Here is a 27,018-nt window from a genome sequence, read left to right as displayed (position 1 = left end):
TCCTAGATCTCTCTCTTCCAGGAGTCCAGGAAACTTCTCTTTTCCACCCCCTGACAGTTTTACCTACTCTTGTCTGAAAGGCTTTTTGGGTCCCCAGGGAGGGGTTGAGTGAAGGGACCCCAGCCCTTTTATCAGTCTTTAACTTGATTAATCTGCCTAACCACTGATTGCTGGTCAGGTTTCTCATTGTAACTTACGTCTTTGAGCTTTTTAAATTTCTCCATATTATGGTAAATAGAGCAGTCTTGTTTGGGGCCCTTTAATGGGGGTTGCTTTGACCCACCCACCCTTTGCTGATGCTTTATTAAAAATTTTTTTTAATCCATCAACACCCATTTTATTCATCACATTTCTTACTAACCATCTAAAAATTTCCATCCTGCTCAGGTGAGTCCTGAGACTCTTCCCTTTCTGTTTCCTCTTTCTCTTGTTGTTATTTCTCTTGAATATTTGCTTCATATTCACCTTATTCCTTAACCTTTTAAAAATTTCCACCTTGTTGGGAAGTCTCTTGACCTCCCCCTGCCTCTTCCCATTCTCTTGTCAATAAACCTAGTGTTTTTATTACCATCTCTAAGACCTATGAGAGGAAGCTGAGAAGGCAAATTTGATGAGGCTTTCCAAACTGTCCCTCAGTTTTGCAACAGTAGGGTTATATGGGGTACCTGTGTGAAAGGGGCCACCTTAAACCACAGCATTTACTATGACCTGAGTAGTGGTTAGATTTCAGCAGATAAATATCCCAGTTATCATAAAGCAATCCCATATGGCTTGCATATGAAGAATATCAGCTGTTTCATCTAGGGTGTTCCACTTGGCATTTATAAGAGAAGAGGGACAGTCCCCCTCTCAGGCTAAACAGACATTATAATGGCTTTTATCCAGTGCACCAGGCTAGCTCTTCCCATAGGAATAACCTCCCGTGTGTCTGGATCACATACACTCAATTTTGATTGTACCGTGGTGAGCTCTGGGTCCTACATCAACCCTCTGCTCTTCCATCCTGCAGCATCCCAAACCAAACACTCCTCCTAAATCACTCTCATAATCCATTTTAGTTAAGGTTCCACAAGAAGCTGATGATACTGATCCACAAAATGAAACAACTCTTTCACACTATACCCCCTGGTTTTGATAGTTTCTAGGTATTGCGCTCCTACACTGATTACCTTATTGGTGACCAGAGGTCTTAGGGGTGCTTTGTGTTGCCCCTGCACTGTTGACTTTGAGGCTAGTGGCTAAAGCTCAGACCGACTCAAATCTGAGTTTGGTTTACCATCAAAGCCAGACCCAACATTTTCCTTTACTTTTATTTAGCTATCACAGATAACAGTAACCAAGAGATTGTATGTTTAGTGTGCTTACTGTTTTTCATTTACTTATATATCCAATGAGCCAACTCCTCAGGAGTTAGGTCTGCCATTTCTAAATTGCATTAGTGACTTTTACCCTTAGTAACTGTAGTGTAGCTACAGTTTCATACATGGGTCACTAGGTAGCCATCCAGGGATCAAAGGGTCATCATCCCCCACCCTTTTATCCTTTCTTGTTATAAGCCATATGTTTCTGTGAGCCAGGCCCTTTCTAGCAAGACCCATTTCTCTGACACCAAGTAAAATTGTTCTGAGACCAATTCTGATATGTTTGTAGGGTTTCTCCCATACCATCAAGCAGTGCTGGAAACACCAGATGGGTTTCCTACAATTCAACTCAATTCTGACACTACCTCTCTGGAGGGTCAGTGCCACAGTACTACCTGCTCTTTTGAGGCCAGCATCAAGCCCAAGTTAACACCTGTGCTTCTGACCAACTGAATATAGACTAGAGAGTCCAAGCACCTCCTTCCAAGGACATCTGGCAAGGATGTCTGATGCCAGTTCTAAGTCGAGGTTCTTACCTGTATTTCTGACCGACTGACTATAAATGAGAGGTTCCTTCAGATTCAATTAATCAGGTGGAGGGGAGCTTCCATGCTCAGTCTAGGCACACTACTCTTGCCAGCACCTCTGTGTTCACCAACCTTGAAGCTCTCCAAGCCCTGTCATTTTGGGTTTTTACGGAGCCTTCATTACATAGGCACAACTGATTAAATCATTGGTCATAGGTGATCAATTCAACCTCCAGGCACCTCCCAGCAGGTCAAGGGACAGGACTGAAAGTTCCAACCCTCCAATCACAGGGTTGGTTCCTCGGGCAGCCAACCCCCATCCTTAGGTAACCTTGGGGCATTCCCAAAGTCACCTCATTAACATAACAAAAGGTGACTTTATCTCTCAGTTTAGGAAATTTCAAGGGTTTTAGAAGTTCTCTGCTAGAAATGGGGACAAAGACCAAATTTATATTTCTTATTACAATTCACAATATCATGCTCCCCTATCAAACTATATTCTTAACCTATAGAAGAAGTAATTGAGTCATGTAATTGTCAGAATTATGAACAGGGCTTAGATTTCCTTATTCTAATTTAGTTTTGGTCTGCTAGATCACCTAGTGTTAGAAACTACAGGAGACAAACCATAAGAGACTCTTAATCATAGGAAATAAACTGGGGGTTGCTGGGGGTGGGGATGGGGTAACTGGGTGATGGACATTAAGGAGGGCACGTGATGTAATGAGTACTGGGTGTTATATAAGACTGATGAATCACAGACCTGTACGCACACACACACACACACACACACACACACAAGAAACTACAGGTCTTCCAATCTGGCAGGGGAGCTAAAAATAGCAATCAAATGATTTGTTGGATGGCCCTGTTGGCAGGCCCTTATCCTGAGGGGAAAGCCTGGAGGCTTTCTAAAACTTTGGGTATAAACTTTTAATGGTAAAACATTTATGTCTCACTTATTATGATGTCGAGAGAATTTTTAAAAACCTAAAACTTGTCTTTATTATAGTAGCTTAGCCCAAATCAGCCTCAGTGGAGAAGATTCCATCTACATTTTCAGAAATATGATTTTAATTATCTGAGAGGCACTTGGATTTCAAGGCTATTTCAGAACCAGATAAGCAGGAATGTTGTAGTAACGGAAAAGTTGTAAGTTTTCCTTTTTTGAAAGCTGCTCTCACTAGTACCAAAAATGAGTCCTGGTACAATTTACAGTTATCCTTTCCTTCTTCTCTCCTGGGAAGACCACTGAATTAGTATTAGTGAAAAGGAGTGAGATCAGAAATGAACATTTTCCCCTTTTAAGTGTGCACAAATGTCTTTGAACCCATTTAGGTGGCGTGCTGGTTACTAGATCCAGATTCTAAGGAGCCAACTCTTCACAGCATAGTTTCCAGTTTTCTTCCTCATGAGCTTCCCCTCCTGGAAGGGATAGAGACTGGACAAGGAATTCAGAGTCTGGGGCTAAATGTCAACACTGAACATTCCGGGCGATACAGAGCATCTGTAGAGTCGATTCTCACCTTCAACGCTATGAGTCAACTCAGTTCTTTGTTGAAGAAGGAAAACCTTCAAGGTAAAAACAACCTTGCCGGCATTTCCATGCTGTTACAGACTGGTGACAGTTCTGTTTTTAAGCCACTTTTTATCACAGTTCTTTATCACTCTTTATCATACTTCTAACACAAACTCTATTTTTGGATTATCTAGGACAGGGGTCAACAAACATTCTGTAAAAGGCCAGATATTAAGTGTTTTTGACTTTGTGGCCCTGGTGGTCTCAATCATAAATATTCAAGTCCGCCATCATAGCAAAAGAGCAGCCATAGACAATATGAAAATGAGTGTTCCAATAAAACTTTATTTATAGAAACAGGCTTCTGGCCCTGGTTTGGCTCTAGTTTGCAGACCTCAGACTCTAATGAAGAGAATTCGTGGCATTTTATCATTTATTGCTAATTTTATATATGAACTTTATCCAATGATTTTTATTCACACTTAAAACCTAATCTGTTGAGGAGGGGGGAAAAGATGGTGGAGGAGTAGGGGACCCTATTCCAACCGGTCCCCGGAATTGAGCTGGATATCTACAAGACCACTCTGAACACCCACAAAATCAGCCTGAGATGTAAGATGACAGAGCTGGATCTCTACAAACAGAATATCTCAGGCAGTTGGTTTCGAGGTACAAAGCAGGGAGCCATGATTCTGTGGGCAGATATCGGAGGATAAATGGCAGGGGGAGGGATCCTGACCATGGGGATACTACACCGCCAGTGAGCAATAGCCTCCCACACTGGGGACGGGGCACAGACTCGCAGACCGGTAGCAGCGAGGAAAGGACTTTAGGGCAGCCCCCCAGACGGGAACCGGAGTGGCAGGGCCGTGTCTGTGAACTGGGGGCAGCTGGTGGTTTTAGAAGCGCAAAGGGCAGAGACGTGCCCCCGTTCCCCAACCTGGAGGCGAGGACTGGGAGCCCTGCTGAGGGGCACACAACCCAGGACGCGCAGTTTATAGCAGCACAGACAGAAACGGAGATAGTGTGGCTGGAGAGCTCACTGAAGAACAAACTGATCTCTCTGCTCTGAGGCAGAGGGTTGGAAACGGTCTCTTCTGCTCTGACTCTTGGAAGAGACATGGAAAGCTGCCAGGGAAAGCCACCAGAGAACAAAAGCTCCCAAAAACCAGTTTTCACTGAGCCCATCCCCCGCCACAGGGGGCAGGGCAACTCTGCCCAAACAGGGTTGCCTGAGTAACAGTGCTGCAGGCCCCTCCCCCAGAAGACAGGCTGGGAAAACAAGAGGCCAGCAACCCTAAGTTCCCTAGAAAACAGGTGCATCTTGCTTGGGTTGTGGTCAATAATTTGGACTCTATACATTCTCTCAACCACCCATAACAGAATGACTAGGAGGAGGAACCCCCAAAATAGGAAAGACTCAGAGTTTATGACTTATGCCACAGATTTACAAATGGATTCAGATATAACCAAGATGTCAGAGATGGAATTCAAGCTAGCAATTGTGAAGACAATAGCTAGAATGAAGAAATCAATTAAAGGCAACATAGAGTCTCTAAGGGCAGAAATGAAACCTGATTGGCAGAACTTAAAAATGCTATCAATGAGATCCAGTCTAATCTAGATAATCTAACAATTAGGGTAAGGGAGGCAGAAAAACAAATTAGTGACCTGGCAGACCATTTAATAAAAAGGGAAAAGAGGAGGTCAGGGAAAAACAACTCAGAATCCATGAAAATAGAATCAGAGAAATAAGTGACACCATGAAGCGTTCCAATGTCAGAATTATTGGGATCCCTGAGGGGTGGAGAGAGAGAGAGAGAGGACTAGAAGATATATTTGAGCAAATCGTGTCTGAGAACTATCCTAATCTGGGGAATGAAACAAACATTAGTGTCCTAGAGGCAGAGAGGACCCCTCCCAAGATCAAGGAAAACAGGCCAATACCCCAGCATGTAATAGTAAAACTCGCAAATCTTAGAACCAAGGAAACCATCTTCAGGGCAGTTAGGGGGAAGAGATTCCTTACATACAGAGGGAGGAACATCAGAATAATGTCAGACCTATCCACAGAGACCTGGCAAGCCAAAAAGGCCTGGCAAGACATATTCAGGGTACTAAACGAAAAGAACATGCAGCCAAGAATACTTTATCTGGCAAGGCTGTCATTTAGAATGGATGGAGAGATGCAGAGCTTCCACGACCGGCAGAAACTGAAAGAATATGTGACCACTAAGCCGCCCTTGCAAGAAATATTATGGGGGGGTTCTATAGAAGGAGAAAGACCCCAAGAGTGGTATAGAACAGAAATTTACAGAGACAATCTATAGAAACAAGGTCTTCACAGGCAACATGATGACAATAAATTCATATCTTTCAATAATCAGTCTCAACGTGAACGGCCTAAATGCTCCCATAAAATGGCACAGGGTTGCAGTTTGGATAAAAAGACAGGACTCATCCATATGCTGTCTACAAGAGACTCATTTTTGACCTAAAGATACATCCAGACTGAAAGTGAAGGGATGGAGATCCAGAAAGACACTGTATCATTCTTAAAGGGTCTATCCAATAAGAAGATCTAACAATTGTAAATATCTATGCCCCCAACATGGGAGCAGCCATCTACATAAGCCAACTGTTAACCAAAATAAAGAGTCATATTGATAACAATACGTTAATTGTAGGAGACCTCAATACTCCATTCTCAGCAAAAAAGATCATCTAAGCAGAATATCAAAGAAACAAGAGCTTTGAATGACACACTGGACCAGATGGACCTTATAGATAATATACAGAACATTCCACCCTAAAACAACAGAATACTCATATTTCTTGAGCGCACATGGAACTTTCTCCAGAAGTTCTATTCTCCAGAATAGACCACATACTGGGTCACAAATCAGGTCTCAACCGATACCAAAAGATTGAGATTATTCCCTGCATATTCTCAGACCATAATGCTTTAAAACAGGAACTCAATCACAAGAAAAAATTTGGCAGAAATTCAAACACTTGGAAGCTAAAAACCACTCTGCTCAAGAATATTTGGGTCAGGGCGCCTGGGTGGCTCAGTTGGTTAAGCGACTGCCTTCGGCTCAGGTCATGATCCTGGAGTCCCTGGATCGAGTCCCGCATCGGGCTCCCTGCTCGGCAGGGAGCCTGCTTCTCCCTCTGACCCTCCCCCATCTCATGTGCTCTCTCTCTCTCTCTGTCTCAAATAAATAAATAAAATCTTTAAAAAAAAAAAAAAAAAAAGAATATTTGGGTCAGCCAGGAAATCAAAGAACTTAAACAATTCATGGATATCAATGAGAACAAAAACACATCAGTCCAAAACCTACGGGATACTGCAAAGGCGGTCCTAAGGGGGAAAAAAATAGCCATCCAAGCCTCACTCAAAAAAATAGAAAAATCTCGAATTCACCAACTAACTCTACACCTTAAAGAACTAGAGAAAAAGCAACAAATGATGCCTAAACAACGCATCAGAGATGAGAGCAGAGATCAATGAATTAGAAACCAGAAACACAGTAGATCAGATCAATGAAACTAGAAGCTGGTTCTTTGAAAGAATTAATACGATTGACAAACCACTGGCCAGACTTATCCAAAAGAAAAGAGAAAGGACCCAAATTAATAAAATTATGAATGAAAGGGGAGAGATTATGACTAACACCAAGGAAATAGAAACAGTTATTAGAAATTACTATCAACAACTATATGCCAATAAATTAAGCAACCTGGAAGAAATGACTGTCTTCCTGGAAACCTATAAACTGCCAAGACTGAAACAGGAAGAAACTGACAACCTGAATAGGCCAGTAACCAGAAACGAGATTGAAGCAGTGATCAAAAAGCTCCCAAAACACAAGAGTCCAGGGCCTGATGAATTCCCTGGGGAATTCTACCAAACATTCAAAGAAGAAATAATACTTATTCTACTGAAGCTGTTTCAAAAAATAAAAACAGAAGGAAAACTTCCAACTCATTCTATGAGGCCAGCATTACCTTAATCCCCAAACCAGGCAAAGACCCCATCAAAAAGGAGAATTTCAGACCGATATCCCTGATGAATATGGATTCCAAAATCCTCAACAAAATCCTAGCTAATAGGATCCAACAATACATTAAAAGGATCACCCACCACGACCAAGTGGGATTTATCCCCAGGATGCAAGGGTGGTTCAACATTCGCAGATCAATCAATGTGATAGAACACATTAATAAGAGGAGGGAGAAGAACCATATGGTCCTCTCAATTGATGCAGAAAAAGCATTTGACAAAATACAACATCCTTTCCTGATTAAAACTCTTCAGAGTATAGGGATAGAGGGAACATTCCTCAAGTTCACAAAATCCATCTATGAAAAACCCGCAGCAAATATCATCCTCAATGGGGAAAAGATGAGAGCCTTTCCTTTAAGATCAAGAACACGTCAAGGATGCCCACTCTTGCCACTATTTTCAACATAGTACTAGAAGTCCTAGCAACAGCAATCAGAGAACAAAAAGAAATAAAAGGTATTCAGATTGGCAAAGAAGAAGTCAAACTCTCTCTTTTCGCAGATGACATGATACTTTATGTGGAAAATCCAAAAAACTCCACCTCCAAATTACTAGAACTCATACAGTAATTCAGCAATGTGGCAGGATACAAAACCAATGCACAGAAATCAGTTGCTTTCTTATACACTAACAACGCAACTGTAGAAACAGAAATTAGAGAAACGATTCCATTTACAATAGCACCAAAAACAATAAGATAACTCGGAATAAACCTTAACCAAAGAGGTAAAGGATCTATGCTCTAGGAACTACAGAACACTCGTGAAAGAAATTGAAGACACAAAAAGATGGAAAAACATTCCATGCTCATGGATTGGAAGAATAAACATTGTTAAAATGTCTAGGCTACCCAGAGCAATCTATACCTTCAATGCCATCCCGATCAAAATTTCAATGACATTTTTCAAAGTGCTGGAACAAACAGTCCTAAAATTTGTATGGAATCAGAAAAGACACCGAATCACCAAGGAAATGTTGAAAAAGAAAAAGCTGGGGGCATCAATTTGCCCCATTTCAAGCTATATTACAAAGCAGTGATCACCAAGACACCATGGTACTGGCACAAAAACAGACATATAGACCAATGGAACAGAATAGAGAACCCAGATATGGACCCTCAACTCTGTGGTCAAATAATCTTCAACAAAGCAGGAAAAAATATACAATGGAAAAAAGACAGTCTCCTCAATAAATGGTACTGGGAAAATTGGACAGCCACATGCAGAAGAATGAAACTTGACCATTCTCTAACACCATACCCAAAGATAAACTCAAAATGGATGAAAGACCTCAATGTGAGACAGGAATTCTATCAAAATCCTAGAGGAGAACGTAGGCAGTAACCTCTTTGACATCGGCCACAGCAACTTCTTTCAAGATACCTATCCAAAGCCTAGTGAAACAAAAGCAAAAATGAACTTTTGGGACTTCATCAAGATAAAAAGCTTCTGCACAACAATGGAAACAGTCAACAAAACAAAGAGGGAACCCACAGAATGGAAGAAGACAAATGATACTACAGATAAAGGGCTGGTATCCAAGATCTAAAGAACTTTTCATACTCAACACCCAAAGAACAAATAATCAAGTCGAAAAAATAGAAGATACGAACAGACACTTCTCTGAAGAAGACATACAAATGGCTAATAGACACACGAAAAAATGTTCATCATCATTAGCCATCAGGGGAATCCAAATCAAAACCACATTGAGATACCACCTTACACCAGTTAGAATGGCAAAAATTGACAAGGCAAGAAACAACAAATGTTGGAGAGGTTGTGGAGAAAGGGGAACCCTCTTACATTGTTTGTGGGAATGCAAGTTGGTACAGCCACTTTGGAAAACAGTGTGGAGGTGCCTCAAAAAATTAAAAATAGAGCTACCCTATGATCCAGCAATTGCACTACTGGGTATTTACCCCAAAGACACAGATGTAGTGAAAAGAAGGGCCATATGCACCCCACTGTTCATAGCAGCAATGTCCACAGTAGCCAAACTGTGGAAAGAGCTGAGATGCCCTTCAACAGATGAATGGATAAAGAAGATGTGGTCCATACATACAATGGAATATTAGTCAGCCATCAGAATGGATGAATACCCAACTTTTACATCAACATGGATGGGACTGGAGGAGATTATTCTAAGTGAAATAAGTCAAGCAGAGGAAATCAATTATCATATGGTTTCACTTATTTGTGGAACATAAGGAATAGCATGGAGGACATTAGGAGAGGGAAGGGGAAAATGAAGAGGGGGAAATCGGAGGGAGAGATGAACCATGAGAGACTATGGACTCTCAGAAATAAACTGAGGGTTTTAGAGGGGAGGGGAGTGGGGGGATGGATTAGCCTGGTGATGGATATTAAGGAGGGCACATACTGCATGGAGCCCTGGGTGTTACACGAAAAAATGAATCGTTGATCACTACATCAAAATCTAATGATGTATTGTATGGTGACTAACATACATAATAAAAGAAACTTAAAAAAAAAACACCTAATCTGTCATGGAATTTAAAAAGTGATGTATTATCTTTTTAGAATTTTAAATAGTTATTTCTCTAGCAAAGGATATTCATGTGAATCTTTTTTTTATGTCATGATAAATAGCATGGATTTATTGTGCAGTCTGCTGGCTGCACAAGAGTGATTACCTTGACTTCAGAGAGCATATCATATGCTTATGATAGAAATGATGAAGTGGAACAAAGTTGATTTCATTGTGAGAAGATTTAAACCATGAATTTATTGCCTGATAAATACTAGAAACAGCAGATTGATGAATTTGCACAGACCAGGTTTGAATCTGGGCTGTATTACTTATTAGTGAGAGGCCTTGGGCAAGCTACTGACACTCTTTAAATCTGTTTCTTATAATGTTATAAATATTAAATGAGAGAGAACTTAACGCAGTGTTTTCCAGATTAAGCACTCACTACTGTGTTAGATGATGATGATGAGGATGATAATGATGGTGATCATGATTTTTACTACTAACGTAAGCCCTCTGTGCTAATAGTAATGTTCTCCCCAGCATCACTGGAGTAGAATAATACAAAGATCAAATGGAGTTGTCTGTTGTAGGAGAGTTGCTTAAGCAATGTTAATTAGCTGCTCTTAAACGTGCACTGAAATGTTTCAAACTCAGCTTCTCTAAGCCAATGTAGGCAGGCCAAGGAATTGGAGTATATGGTACATATGCCTCAGGACTGCTTCTATGTTCATGGGTGATAATGTGAATGAACACAGCTCTCTTTCCCTCTCAGTTGGCCTTGTCTGCCCTTAAGATCTAACATTTGGTGATGGTGATATGGATTAGTCTGTAACTTCTTAAGAACATTTGTTGCCCATTATCAGAATTAAAAACTTTCAGTATCTTCGGGAGGGAAATTTCCCACTCTTAAAGACAATTTTTCACCTACAGGAAAAGGAAATTATGGTTCCAGAAAAGTATAAGAAACCCTCTACATTTGTTATTTTTAACTTTTACAATTTCAGTGTGCCTTGAAAACTCCTTTTTTAGGCAAATTTTCAAAAGTGGGTGGCCACGAGGTATTAAATGCTTTCTTTTGTACAATGCCGAGTCTTTCCTATTCAAAGAGTCCATAGAATTGAAGTACATTGAAATAAAGTTTTTAGAGAGAATGTAAACAACTGTCAAATTTTGTTTGGAAATAATTATTTCAGAATATGCTTGAAGGATCTCCAGAATCTTTTTCTTTTTCTTTTCTCATTCTCTTGCCTGTTGGGTGGGTATGTTTTGGCAGCTGACTTCTCCCACTAGAGAGCTGATTTTTGCTTGGGTGTGACTAAATTTTAATAACAATGTGACTTTGCTCACTGTGACTCAGGACCAAGTATCCTGTTCTTTTCACATGGATCAATTATGTCCTTTCTAGAGTGGGTTGAACATAGATGATTTTCTAGGGATGGAGTGAGTTGGTTTCTCTCTTTTTTAAAGTAGATCTCAGCTATACAGATTTGTGTTTGTCATAATCATTCTTTCATGTACGTTATCATCCTTGGTCCATGTATGGTCCTCTTATTACTTATTATTATTTTAATATATAATATCTGTTCACTCACACTATTAATAATAGACATTTGTGTCTATGTGCACCTCCTTTCTTGCACACCCAGTTTTATGTTTATTGTTCCCTTATTTTTTATTTTAAATTTTATTTTTTAATTAAAAAATTTTAGCATATATATGTATACATATATATATATAAGTCCAAACAATATATTATTTAGTTTTGCTTGTTTTTGAACTTTTATATAAAACACCTGTCACATTGGGACTTGCTTTTCTTACTCAGTATCATGTTAATAAGATTAATGCATGTTATTGCAAGAATCTATAATTTATTCATTTTCACTGCTGTGTCATATATCACTGTGTGAGTGTGCCAAAATTTATTTGTCCATTTTACTGTTGATAAATGTTTGGGTTGTTTCTATTTTTGTTTTATTTTGTTTTATTTTTTGTTTTGCTATAGCAAGTAGTTCTGTATACATATTCTTACACATGTACATGTTTCCTGGTACATGTGGGCGAGAATTTCTTTTGAGTTTGGAATTACTCTGTCATGAGAATGGAAATATTCAACTTTATAAGATTATGCTAAATTGTTTTCCAAAATGGTGTATATATTTACTCTCTAAACAGCGATGTGAAAGAAATCTTGGTGATTCATATTGTCTCAACTTTGCCAATTCGTCGGTTATAAAATGGCTGTAATTTTTCTTTCTTGTGCTTTGTTTTTGGTAACAAAGTTATTCTAGTTTCATTGAATGAGTTGATAAATATAACCTCCTTTTTTTTTTTCTTTGGAGGAGTTTATGTATCATAGAAATGATGTGTTCCTTGAAATTTTGGTAGAGTTTGCCTATAAACTGTCTTTGTGGAAATATTTTTAACTATTACTTTGATTTCTTACAGTTGTAAGATTATTCAATTATATCTTTAATTATGTTTTGGTGAACTATGTTTTTATTATATTATTATTATATATTTTTGTTATAATAAACTATATTTTTAAGAATTACCTCTTTCATTTAGATTTTCAAATTTATTGTCATTAAGCTATTGCTAATTTTTTAATACATCTGTGGTTTATCTGTTATGTTGTCTTTTTCTTTCACCATATTTATTGTTTAATCTTAATAGAAGTTTATCCAATTTTTCAGTCTTTTCAAAGAACCAATTTTTGCCTTTGATTTTTAGTTCTCCTGACTTTATTTTGTAGCACTTTTTCTAAATTCATAAATATGACACTAAACTCATTAGTTTTCAAATCATTTTTTTCTTTTCTAATTGAGGTATTAAAGGCTATAAATTTCCCTCAAAGCTCTCCTTGCATTATATCTTAAAAATTTTACGTGTAATGTTTTCATTTTATCTTAAATATTTATTAACATTTTCTGTTTTGACATTTTTGACATATAAGTTATTTAGAAGATTGTTTTTCAATTTCCAAATATTTGGAAATGTTTTATTTTGTAATTTTTAATATTCAAACTTTATTGTGGTTAAAAAAAATATGATTATGTAATACTCATTCTTTGAAACTTTTGGAGTTGCTTTGCAACCTAAATCCTGAAGTATGTGTAAATGTTCTATGTATATATAAGAGAATGTGTATTCTAGTTCTGGATGCAGAATTTTATAAATGTCTATTAAGTCAAGGTTATTGTTTAAAACTTTTGTATCTAATTTTCACTGTAGTTCAATCAATTTTAACTATATTTTAACTATATATTTTGAGACCATTTTATTAGATGCATACATGTTTAAAATTGATTTATCTTCCTGATGAATTAAACCTATCATTATATTATGAGCAGCTCTAGCACTAATACGACTTTTAATCTTAGTCTATCTTCTGGAATTGATATGGCAGTATCAACTTTCTTTTAATATTTGCCTAATATTTTCTTCTATCCCTTTTAACCTTTCTCGGTCCTTATGATTTAGATGTGTGTTATAAACAAAGCATAGCTTATTCATTTATTTTTCAAACTTAGCAATTTTTTTTTACAATTTTACCAATTTATTGTGATTATTGATATATTTGTATATTTTCCTACTGTTTTACTTTGTTTCTTTTTTTATTTTTTATTGTTATGTTAATCACCATATATTACATCATTAGTTTTTGATGTAGTGTTCCATGATTCATTGTTTGTGCATAACACCCAGTGTTCCATGCAGAACGTGCCCTCTTTAATACCCATCACCTGGCTAACCCATCCTCCCACCTGCCTCCCTCTAGAACCCTCAGTTTGTTTTTCAGAGTCCATCGTCTCTCATGGTTCATCAGTTTTACTTTGTTTCTATTCATCTTTTTTATTTTGTAAATAGTTTACTCATAACTGTGCTCTGTATTCTGTTCTAATGAATCTATATCTGCGATTCTTATGGGTCTAAATCTGCCATTTGTTGTTTCTGCTGTATATTACTTGTATTTCTTTGCTATCTTGTATGTTTCATATTCTTTGTGAGTTCATGTAGGATTTGATCAGTGGAGCCCTGCAGGCCTAACTTGGGGAAAGCCTTCCTCAAGAAAGGTTTTGCTCCTTACCATAGTACACCACATCCAAGGACCACACTAACCTCCCTTGAGTGTTGGTTCAGAACAGAAGTCTGAGAATTAGCTTCTCCTCCTGTTGCTATTCTGAAGTTCTATATCCCCTCAACCTTTTGGCTGTAGGATTTCATTCCTATGACAGTACTGCTCCTTCCTACTGCCTACGGATACAGGCTTGCTCCCTGTCACTCTGACTTTGTGCTGCTTTTACTGTTCTTGTTCTGACCCTAGTTCCTGATTTCTCTGGTTCCACATCCCATGAATTTCTGCTCTGGGTCCAGGTCTTTAAAGCCAGGCTCTGACTGTCTGTTAATTCCTCCTATTAGAGGCCAGTAGCTCTCACTTGTTTATTTGCTTTTGGTGGGGGTTATGGGTATCCCTGGACATTTCTCCTGCTGGTTGAGACCAGCAATGCCTCAAAGAATGTATGTGTGTGGAGCTGGGGAGGGTAGGCCAGGGTTGCTCAGAGTCCTTGTGATCCATAGTACTGGAAGCTGAAGTCTTTGGTATGGATTTTTTCTTAATGATTTAGGATAGATTTCCCAAAATGCATTCTATGGACATGTACTTTTCAGGATGTTAATAAGTGTTACATAAAATGAATGGTTTTGTGGTCAAATAATTTCAGATTTTCAGTTAAATAGTCATCGTTGCTTCAGGTCTTCTCAGAGCCTTTACTAAATTAACAGGCATCATGAATATCCAAAAGCAGTATGTAAACACTGGAACTCACAGTGCACAGTGTCTCTCAACTCCACCCTTTTCATAGAGTATCTTTGAGACTAATATTTCAATGACCGTACTGGAAAAACTGATATAGAATGACTACTCTGTTGAGAAGTGTCAGCAGATAGAAAAATACTCTGATTCTTACTTCAGGAATCTTTTTCTTTATTCTTTGGTAAGAGCACTGGAAAATAAGAAACCTCCATTTTTAGTTCTTTGTGCAAGCATGCATATCATGGAACCAGGAATATTGGAAATAATTTCAGGAGATTAACTCATTATAGTCAATTTAGCAAATAAGATTGGCTCTCTTGGTCTTGCCAAGAGTAGAAGCTGAAACATTATCTTGGGAGAAATGCAGCCTCTTGTAATCCAGACTATTCACAAGATTGCCAGTTTTTCTGCTCTCGATGTAGACAAGGGTAGTAGTCTAGTGCTGAAGTAGAAAAGTAGGAAATACTTTTATGCCTTTCCTTGTTGGCCTGAGAGTGCTGCTCAGGAGACTGGATCTTGAAGAATAGCTTGGATAGCATCTCTGAATTTGCTTAGAAAAATTCCATGTGTGTTTAGGTGATGATGCTAATCTAGTCACTTAACTGGTAAATTAATGTTTTAGTTTTCTTTTTTTCTTCCAGATGTTTTCTGTAAAGTGGAAATGCCCTCTCAGTATTGCTTGGCCTTGCTAGAGCTAAATGGAATTGGCTTTAGTACTGCAGAATGTGAAAGTCAGAAACACATAATGCAAGCCAAGCTGGATGCAATCGAGACCCAGGCCTATCAACTAGCAGGACACAGTTTTTCCTTCACCAGTTTGGATGACATCGCTGAGGTTGTATCATGGGAATGGGGAATTTTAGAGTTAAAAATTATTTTTGTGTGTGTGTGTGTGTGTGTATTTCCTAAATGTGTTTGCCTAACCACCAAAGATCAGTTAAAAAAAATTTTAGTTATCAGAGTACTTTGGAGATAGAGTATTCTAGCTTCTAATTTATATCTGTGTTTATGAAATAGGAAGGTGGTAAAGAAGCCTCCTAGAATGTATGCTCCATGAGATTTGCCTAGGACAGCGGAGGTACTCAGTGAATGTTTGTTAAACAAAAGATCCATAGTGGTTGTTATATAACAGTGTAGTTGTTTTTCCATGAAGTTAGTAATTTCATGAACTCTCACCCCTTCCTTACCCCAAAATCCTTTTTTGGAAAATAAAATTAGATATTTTTCTCAGTTGTTAATGAAAAAGGAATTTTTGGGATTGTTTGCTTTTTTAAACCTAAATAAGATTTTTATAAACTTAACATAAATTTGGACACACTTTACTCTTTTTATTTTCAAATGTTGGCATTCTATTCTTTCCTCTCCCCACACTCCACAAAGGGTGGTTGGGTTGTTGTAGAAGGATTACAGATACAGGGTGGGTACTTACACTTGATAACATTGAAGTTCAGGTGTCTTGTAGATGCAATTCAGTAATGTAGCATGTTGTGAAGATCATAGGCTTTCAAGCCAGACTTCCTGGGTTTGAATCCTATCTCCTCCACTTATTAACCCTGTAACCTTGGGGCAATACATCAACTCTTTGTATCTCAATTTCTACATCAGTAAAGTGGGTTATGATAGAAATACCTCATAGAGTTGTTGTGAGGAATAAATGATGAATGTAAAACACTTAGAATAGTGCCCATCTCATAGTAAGTGCTCAATAAAGGTTACATATACTCATAAAAAATGCCCCTTTTTTAAGCCACAGGGTTATATGTTTTAAAAAAATGAGGGGCGCCTGGGTGGCTCAGTTGGTTAAGCGACTGCCTTCGGCTCAGGTTGTGATCCTGGAGTCCCGGGATCGAGTCCCACGTCGGGCTCCCTGCTCGGCAGGGGGTCTGCTTCTCCCTCTGACCCTCTTCCCTCTCGTGCTCTCTGTCTCTCATTCTCTCTCTCTCAAATAAATAAATAAAACCTTTAAAAAAAAAAATGAGGAATTTTGTTTCTCCAAATCACAGGGTACATGTGTATTGAATTCAGTAGTGCCATTTTTTTGTTTTGTTTTGTTTTGTTTAATATTTTCTTTTGAGTTCTTTAGCTCAGAACTCCCCAACCAATACCCAACTGACTGCACATAAAATTACAGGGGGACCTTATGAAAAACAGAGCATCCCTGGATTTCAGCACAAGTAGGCTTGGGGCATAGGCAGGAATCCATGCCCTTGTGATTCAGATACTAAGACCATAGGCCTAGACCAAATTCTAGGCCAGAATAAAAGGCCTTTGATGTTAATGGCTTGTTCTTAGGTCTTCATTTTAAAATGGAAGTTATATTTAAGGTAATCGAACAGTTTCACACATTGACTAGTTAATCCTTGGTGATTTTAAGTGGAATCTTTGAACTGGGCAGGATATTACTAATCATCTAGAGCTGCGCCATCCAATACAGGAGCCACTAGCCACTTGTGGCTATTTAAATCTAAATTAACTGGGACACCTGGGTGGCGGTTAAGCCTCTGCCTCTGATTCAGGTCATGATCCCAGAGTCCTGGGATTGAGCCTGCATCAGGCTCCTAGCTCAGCAGGGAGTCTGCTTTTCCCTCTGTCTCTGCTGCTCGCCCTGCTTGTGCTGTCTCTATCTGACAAAATAAATAAATAAAATCTTTAAAAAGTAAATAAATTTAACTTAATTAAAATTAATTAAAATATATCAATTCAGTTCCTTAGTTGTGTTAGCCACATTTTAAATGTTCAATAGCCACATGTGGTAAGTGGCTACCATAAAGGGGAGTGCAAATATAGAACACTTTCATTATTGCAAAAAGTTCTTTTGGATGGCACTGGGCTAGAGTGGGGATCTGCAAACTACAGCTTGTGGGCCAGATCTGGCCTGCCACCTGTTTTTGTAAATAAAATTTCATTGGAGCATAGCCACACCTGTTCGCTTACTTATTGTCTGTGGCTCTTTTTGGTCTATAATGGCACAGTTGAGAAGTTGTGAGAGACAGTAAAACCTGCAAAGCTGAAAATATCTGTTATCTGGCCCTTTTTGGGAAAAGTTTGCTGATCCCTGGTCTAGAGGGAAGCATGAATTAGAGAAAAAAAAAAGGACTTTGAGTTAGAGGACTATGGGTTCTAATTCTTAATTTTTCTACGTTATGGCCATGTAACTTTAAGCAAGTTTCTCCAACTGGTGTAAACTTTTCAGAAGTGTCACAGAATTGTACATATGACATGAGATGGCATATGTTAAAGCGCCCAGCATGTGACGGCTGACACACAGTAAGTGCTCAATATTTATTGAGGAGGGCAAGAGGCACTTGCCCTCATCCAGTTCAACGCCCTCATTTCACAGATGTATTCATTTAAACCTGGAGAGGTAATTTATATGAAGTTTTCACAATTAATTCTGAAGGTTTCACCAAAAACAGAAATCTAAGATAAAGAGCTTATAAATATGTAACTTGAGATCTTTGAGTTGTCCTAATTATGATAGGTCTCTCTTCCTGGGATTGTTGATTTATTATTACTTTAAAAATAATGTTTCATTTTCCTATTCAGTTATTTGATTGTTTTTCCTATCCTGCCATTCATATACTCTTTGATATCTGTACTAGAGTTACCTGATAAAATACAGGACATTCAGCTAAATTTGAATTTCAGATAAACAATGAACAATATTTTAATATAAGTATGCCCTGTGCAGTTCAAATTTAACTAAGCATCTTATAATTTTATTTATTATATATGATAATCCTGATCCCTACACATGCAACCCTATATAACACAATTCTTGGGAAAAATCGTTACTAACATCCACAGCAAGCCTCAGTATCTTTCATACCTAAGACTCCAGTTGTTCCCACTATGTAAAATTAGAACCAGATCTTTGTTTCTATCATCACTGCTATTCTACAGAAGCACAGGCATATCTTTCCTTCTACCCCTTGCCCAACTTGTGGCCAATAGAGATTCTTAATATAATGCAAATGATCTTAATTTTTAGGATTATTAGTGGGAAAATAATCCAAAGTTCACTAAAGCCCACTCAATGTATACGAATGAATGAATGGAGGTAGTAAATAGTATTCTTAATTGCCTGAGTTTTAAAACCTATAAATTGAGCTGGTGTATAGGTTAGGTATACATAGGCTATTCCTTCTGTCCCAGAACGTGGATTCCTGTCCTGTGTAGGCTTAGTTTCTTCAGTAGGTACTTATTAGCTACTCTAGCTGTCGTTATTGATTGCTACATTGGGTTGGCCATATTTTTCTGACTTTTTGTGTCCAGGTTCTCACAGGGCCTAGCCTTATGGTGGTGGAAGTAGATGGCTCTTTGGATCCCTTTCTACCTCAGTGTTCTTTGATTTTTGTGATCATATAATAGCCACAAAGGCTCCCGTGTTGACCCTTGCTGAGACTTAAATGATTGAGCAGCCATGTTGGTTACCATATCAAGAGGTATTTAGGAGAGTTCACAGTCCTCAGAGCAACCTAAAGTCTCAATGTTAATAGCTTATTTATCACTTGTTCAGCACACAGAGTATACATTCCTGTGTTCTTGACTGTTAAAAAGCCTATTATTGGAATTAATCTTATAGTGCCTAAATTAGGGTATAGATAGCCTACTTGACATGCAAATTTTCATTGTCATTATTTATTAAATGTGACAGTTCAATATGTTATAAAAAATTCTGCCAACCCATGTTGAATTGTGTGGATTTTCTCAAATAACTTAAAAATGTTTTGTGAATGACAATGCTTGTGATTTGATTCTTGACTAAAGAAGCATTAATTTATTGCAGGTTTTATTTTTGGAATTGAAGTTACCACCAAATGGAGAAATAAAAAACCAAAGCAGCAAGAAAACTTTGGGTTCTACCAGAAGAGGGAATGACAATGGACGCAAGCTAAAGCTGGGAAAACAGTACAGCACTAGTAAGGTACTCTTTGGGACAGTTACAGGGCAGAATTTGAATTACTTTTAGCATTTTGGTGTCTTGAAAGAATGCTGATGAAGTCAAGATCCAGCATAGCCCACCATTTGAATGTGTCCAGATCAAAACAAATTGGTTTGTGGTTCGGCTCCCTGCCAAAACTGCGGAGACATTCCATCATGGAAAATCTGGACCAAAATCTAATCTAGCAGTTGTGTCCTTCCTATTATTAAAACAGTATAATGGTTTATGAACTCAGACCTATAGACATTATTTAATTATTGACATCCGCTACTCTTGGACTTCAAGTATAATATAATTTGTATAGTATAGGAACATGGATAAAGGTGTGGAAGAATTAAAAAAGGAAAAAACCCAGCCATTACAAATAAAACTTTTTTCAATTATAGAGAAAATAGTTAAGTTCTCCGTGAGTTTAAGAATCTAATCTACTAATTTCAAAGTAAAATTGCAAATTACAATCCATGGAAACTGTATGCTTGGGAGAGAAGAGAGAAAAGGCTTATTGTTACATTTTTACTAAATGAATTTTCAGTGGAATAATAAGGGTAGAAAATACCACCATAATAGCCATGGAAAGAGAATCCAAGTTGCCATTCTGTAGAATTTTGACCCTACTATCATTAACTATGACTTGCCTGCTCTAGGGAAGTTTCCACAGTTTCATTCTGTAACAAAACTTTTTGTTTTATCTCACTGGCCCTCTAACTTCACAAGTTCCTATTTCTTAGCAGTTTACCAAAACTCTGTAGCATGGAAAGTTCAAAGTTTTAAAGATTAATGTCTTCTGAATTTCTTGATATGGAAATGATTAAAGTATTAGGGCAAAAGGAAAAAAAAACATGAGAAACTTATAATCACATGAGAATAGAGGAGGAAAATATAGACAAAGGAAAGACATGATACAGATTCTTGGGTGGGGTGAGGGAAGGCAGTTATAGTACCTTGCTAAATTGACACTGATTTGTTTTAAGGTAGATCTAAATTGATATTACTCAGGATTAACATGTTTGCATTTTACCATCTATAGTTATCATAGTTTTATCATTATGGTGATTGCCAAAAACCCAAACAGTAATTTTGAGTTGTAGATATAGGAGTTATCAAATTTAATTTTGAGATTATATTATTTACCTAAAAGAGAGCCTAGTTTGCTATGGAATCTGATCTTACTTCATTATATTTCTTTGGCAGGATGTTTTAAATAAATTAAGGACATTGCATCCTTTACCAGGCTTGATATTAGAGTGGAGAAGAATCACTAACGCTATTACCAAAGTGGTCTTTCCTCTGCAGCGGGAAAAGCGTCTGAATCCTTTTCTTGGAATGGAAAGAATCTATCCTGTATCACAATCACACACTGCTACAGGTAATGAGAAATCTTAAATATGGATAATATCCAATTTTGAAAGAAAACTTTTCATATATAATATTTGCTTAAGATGACCAAGGAATTCAAGTGTTAATCATTGGATTCTGTGAAGTTTCATAAGCATTTATGAAACACATACTACATCCAAAATATAGATGGATACTAGTTACAGAGATGAGATTTAGTAAGATAGAGTTCCAGCTTTCAAGTACTATATAGAGTAACTGGAATGTCTGAGACTGTACTTTAGATTAATATTTGAATCAGTCATTTTATCTAATTTCAGTCCTAGCCCTCTCCCGAACCTCTTAAGATTCTCCCCAAGATGAATCTAGGTAATGCTGGGGGGCATCTGTATAATAGATGAGTGTCTTATTTTACTTAACCAGAAAAGAGCTGTAGAGTCCTTTGGGTATCTTGGAGCAATTTTGGGATAGGTATGAGTAATCTAGAAAGGAAAAAATCATTCTTGTGCTAGGCAGTGCAAAACTAAATATCTGCGAAATGCAATGTGCATTGGAAGAAAGGGCAGCATTAAATCTCATCGGCGAGACAGTTTAGGTTGGTGGTATAGAATGTGGGCTTTGCTATCTGACTTTTACGGGTTTAAATCTTTATTCAAGGTAGCTTTGTGCCTGAGTGTCCTCATGTGTAAAACACAGTAATAATAGTCTTACTTCACCAGGGCATTCTGAGGATTAAATAGGCTAATACATTTAAAGTGTTTAGAATAGTGCAGGGCACTTTGTGTGAGCTCCTTACCGACTGTTGCTGTTTTTACAGACGGAGGCACCAGAATGAGCTGCTTTTTTCTGTGCACGTTTATTCCCTGTTCTAAACAAATTCTTTTCCTTCTTCCGTATTTAGCTAACCTCTTAGTTCACCCTAGCCATTTCTTGCCCTGTTGGTGTTTAAATTTCATTTTGAGACATATGCTAATGATGTAAACTTACGTAAAATAAATCCTTGTTGGTGAAAAACCAAAATCAGCCTAGAGTTTCTAAAGGTGTTGCATTTATCTGTTGCTTATAAAATAGAAAGTAATCGATTCCTTTTTTGTCGATTGGTTTTCACCATACTATGCCTACATTTAAAGAATATTTTAGAAATACAAACTTACCTAAGCATAGCAAAGCCATTTCATTATTAGAATTCACCTCCATGAAGCTACATTCATGTTTTATAATCTATTTTTGCCATCTTGTTTGTCTGCCAGTGTTAGCCTCATTAATTCAAATAGACCTGAATATTAAATATTATTATTGAAAAGAAGATAGTATGCTGAGGCAGCAAGAGACTTGGACTCCTTCTGCTGTTGGCTAGTTTTTTAACATTGAGCAGGCCATTTAATGGTAATAAGTATATTAATGGTAATGGTAATAAGTATATTGATATCTGCCATTCATTGAGCACTAATTTTTCTTAAAAGCTAAATAACAAGGACATATATCAGGGGTTTGTTCAGAAGAAGAATATCTGAAGTACTTAAAATGTCTGACTCATCAAAAGAAGACGAAATTATGTATACTAACTGGTAGAGAGCCCATTACAATGAAGAGTATATTATAAAACAAGATTTTATAAAACTATATATGTATATATGTACATATATGTATATATGTAAAAACTGCAATAACAACATCAGTGACCCAGGCTTTTTTTGAATAATGCTTATGTGTTTCAGAAAAATTCAACCAATAAGTAAACAAATAAACTGCAAAATATTTGGGGGAAATAAAAGTTATAAGCATTAAATAGCTTTCTCTTTCCTAGAAAGTTCATTAACATCCTGATTCTAGTCTCCAGCTTTGTCGGTGCTACCATTGGTTCTCTTGATGAGTGAGGATGGTGATGCAGAAAAGCAGCCAGGTGATGTCTAGTGAGTGATGTTCCAGTCACCACGTCTCACTACTCCATCTCCTACAGATTAGCTGGTTCCTTGGGCCCCGGTTGTCCCTTTTCAGCAGTCAGTTGCTCTTCTGCTTCAGATCCTCTCTCTGTGTCTTGTGCATTCCTGGGTTTGAAGGTTTTGACAGTCATTTCTCCTAGGATCCATTTGATTAGTCTTTACTCATTAATACCACTGCTAACATTCATATAGTGCTGACATCTGGTATTCATTTTAGCACAGGACGAGTTCAGCTTATCAAATTACTTCTTATCATGGGCTTGTTTTCTAGAGAGCTAGGTTAATGTAAAACATTCTATTGCAGTTGACTCATATATTCACTTACATTAGGATTGGTCTTGTACTTATTTTATCATTGTTAGATGCATGAACATAATGAAAAATATTTAAATATAAATTTAGTTTAGCAATAGTAGAAAATGCATAATTCAGAAATGCAATTACTATGAAAATAAATGTCAGATCCCCCCCTAACCCCCTCAATTTTCTGTCTTCATTCTGTTTGATTTTAGGACGAATAACCTTTACAGAACCAAATATTCAGAATGTGCCAAGAGATTTTGAGATCAAAATGCCAACACTAGTAGGGGAGAGCCCACCTTCCCAAGCCCTAGGCAAACGCCTACTTCCCATGAGCAGGTAGAGGCTATTTCTCTGTATTTGTGTTAATATACTTTTATGAGTATGAATGGCTCAAAACCAGCCTATTGGATAAAATAATGAAGTTAGTTTAATGTTCTGTTCTGGGCATACACACTATCCATTTAAAATCCTGAGTCTGTCTATAAAGAAGCTTGTTGATGGTGAAAGACTGAAAACCTGGGCCACTAATTAAATCAATCAGCACGATGTGCTTTTCGAACTCAAATGCTGAAAGGAAGAGTTTAACTATGTCAGGAACATCTCCCCCCTTCTGCCTTCCCCAAATACACATTATGGGAAGAAAAAGCATAGATAATTAATATTAGATATGGTCAAAAAGATTTGTTGATTTGAGCTAAATATCTGTAATTGTTTCAGAAGCAGTTTGTGGCAGAAGCTGTTACAGAAATGCCTTACTTCGTGCTTAATTGAATGTTTGCTAAAAAAGAAAATCTAGTATCTTTGTTAAGTTTTAAAGTGAGTTTCAAATGAAAAGGTTCTTAAGTTTCCTAGATGGAACTATTGACTTTACTGAAAAATGAGACCTTTTTCATATATTTGAGACTGTTTCATGTCCAGCTGCTGATGTTGTTTGCCTGACAGAGGAAGAGGTAAGAAGAGCTGTGGCCTGAACCCTGGACACCAAGCACAGATGGAGGAGAGAGCCTCAGACAGAGGAATGCCATTTTCTGTCAGCATGCGACATGCCTTTGTGCCTTTCCCAGGTAAGGTGGCTGATGGTTTTTTGAGCTTCTCGTTGCTGTGGGAATGGTTTTCAAAGCACTGGTAAAGCCTGCATTATGAATAAGGCTCAGAAGTATGCATTGGTCCCTCCATCTTTCCTCTCTTCGGTGTGGGCTGTTTTTCCCCTTTATGTTGCCAGGTTGTCAGTCATCATTGTCTTCATGATCTGCTCTGTGGAAAACTCTGTGGTGTATGCTATTCAGCAGCAGTCTGCTGAAATCATGTTTTTTCTCTCTGACTTGCTTTGCTCTTTTGCTTCTCTCTTCCCCGCACCGCTGTTTCCTATTGCAGGGGTAACCCCCAAGGCTGCCTTCCTCCTGCCTGACCTCTTCTTAGTACTCTGGTCACAGGCCTTTCATGAAAGGTTGAACACTATAAGCTCTAGTCATGAGACATTTGGAAATCAGAATCTAACTTCCAAATCATCCCTGCTATATGTATACACATTTGCTCCTTTATCTTCTGCCCCCTTGGCAGGTCTGGCTGAGTGCAGTTAACCATCTGAATTGATTTTAATTCTGTCAGAAAATATTCTAAGAGGGACTTTAGGTCTATGTGACAGTGTCACCTGGTTGGTAATTTTCCATTTTGCTTTTTAAGTGTGAACTATCAGCACTATATCATCGTAACCATTTTTAAGTGTTCAGTTTTCTGGTATTAAGTACCCATCATGGTAGATTGTTCAACCATCACCACCATCCATCCCCAGAACTTCTTCATCTTCCACAACTGAAACTCTCTATCTATTGAACAGTAACTCTCCCCCCGTCAGTCCCCAGTCCCTGGCAGCCACCATTCCACTTTCTGTCTCTGTGAATTTGACTACTTGACGTATCTCATATAAGTGGATTATACAGTATTTGTCTTTCTGTGTCTGGCTTATTTCACTTAGCATCATGTCTTCAGGTTTCATCCATGTTGTAGTATATGTCAGAATTTCCATTCCTTTTAAGGCTGAATAATATTATATGTATATACTTTATTTTGTTTATCCGTTCATCCATCAATTTATTCTTACCTAACAATAAAATTGTGTTTAACATGACAATATTTTATACTGCTTTTGTTTATTTTTTTTAATTTCATTGAAATTAAACATATATGGATTAAATCTGAAAATTTCTGTCACTTAAATGTCGTGTTTAGTCCATTTACATCTAAAGTATTTATTGGCATACGGTTGGTTTAACTCTACTGTCTTGTTATTTGTGTTTTATTTATTCTATCTGTTCTTTATTTTTTAAAGCTTTAAATGACTATTTTTTATTCTTTATTTCCTCTATTGTCTTATTAACTATATTTTAGAGTGTACAATATGTATATATGTATCCCATCACAGACTATCTTCAAATAATCTTACACCACTTCATCTGTAAAGTTTTTTTCCATTTTACCTCTTTTATAATAGATTTCATTTCTGTGATTTATAAACTCTACCATATAGTTATTATTTTTGCTTTAAACAGTCTATTATCTTTCAAAGAAATCAAGAAATAAAAAAGTGTCTTTTCTACCTGTCCACTTTTTACCATTTCTGGCACTTTTCATTTCTTGGAGTAATTTGAGGAATCTTGAAGTACTTCCTCCAGAGTACTTCCTTTAAGGTTTCTTGTAATGCAGTTCTACTGACAGTGATTTAGCCCAGAATTCCCATGTCTCTAGATTTCTTTATTTTATCCTCACTTTTGAAAGATCATTTTATCTGACATAGATTTCTAGGTTTACAGTCCTTCTCTTTCAACACTAACAATGAATCTTTGAACACTACATCAAAAACTAATGATGTACTGTATGGTGATTAACATAACATAATAAAAAAATAAATATCTCCATTAGCTTCTGGTTTGTATTATTTCTGATCAGAAGTACACCATCATTTTTCTTGCTCCTCCTGTAAGCATAATGTAACTAACTTTTCCCTGGATGCTTTTTAACTTTTGTTATTCAGTTTTAGCAATTTGATGTGGTTGAGAGTCTTTGGGTAGTTTTTCATGCTTTGCTTCTGAGACTTTTGATTTTGTGGAATATCCTGAGTTGGTTTAGTTTTTTTTTCTTAAATCTATGTGCTTATGTTTTTTAGTAACATTTCAACCATTGAAACATTTTCAACCATTATTTCTTGTAATATTTTTTAAAATATTTATTTTAGAGAGAGAGAGAAAGAGCACGCATGTGCAAGTGTGGGGTAGGGGAGTGGCAGAGGGAGAGGATCTTCAAGCAAACTCCCCTGTGGAGGGCAGAGCCTCACACAGGACTTGATCCCATGACCGATGAGATCATGACTGGAGCTGAAACCAAGAGTCAGATGCTTAAACAACTGAGCCACCCAGATGTCTCACTTGTAATATTTTTTGTTCATTTCTCTCTCCTCCCTCCTTTCTTCCTATTGCTCCAAATATACATATGTAATACCACTTGATACTGCCCCATGGGTCACTGAAACTTTTTCTTTTTTATTCCCCTTCCCTGTCTGTTTGTTTTTATTCTGTGCTACAATATATATTTTCTATTGACTGCTTAATGTTCTTGGATTTCTCTTCTACAGTGTCTAATTGCTGTCACATCCTTCTAGTGAATTTTACATTTCAAATATTGTATTTTTAGCTCTAGAATTTTCATTT

The 27,018-nt window shown here is 37.4% G+C and overlaps 1 protein-coding gene across 1 annotated transcript in view; it reads left to right on the top strand.

The window, feature by feature from the left end:
* The window catches only part of POLQ (DNA polymerase theta), a 124,392-nt gene that overhangs the window by 71,304 nt on the left and 26,070 nt on the right, over positions 1-27,018 (top strand). The window contains exons 19-24 of the mRNA XM_078066510.1: positions 3,227-3,467; positions 15,430-15,623; positions 19,578-19,715; positions 20,925-21,099; positions 23,524-23,650; positions 24,257-24,378. Coding sequence (XP_077922636.1) covers positions 3,227-3,467; positions 15,430-15,623; positions 19,578-19,715; positions 20,925-21,099; positions 23,524-23,650; positions 24,257-24,378 — 997 coding nt within the window. The remainder of the gene's footprint in view (positions 1-3,226; positions 3,468-15,429; positions 15,624-19,577; positions 19,716-20,924; positions 21,100-23,523; positions 23,651-24,256; positions 24,379-27,018) is intronic.

This window comes from Halichoerus grypus, chromosome 1 (genome assembly GCF_964656455.1).
Source record: "Halichoerus grypus chromosome 1, mHalGry1.hap1.1, whole genome shotgun sequence".
Taxonomy (NCBI): Eukaryota; Metazoa; Chordata; class Mammalia; order Carnivora; family Phocidae; genus Halichoerus; species Halichoerus grypus.
The sequence above is the reverse complement of the archived record's forward strand: the minus strand, read 5'-3'. Positions and strand labels throughout refer to the sequence as shown.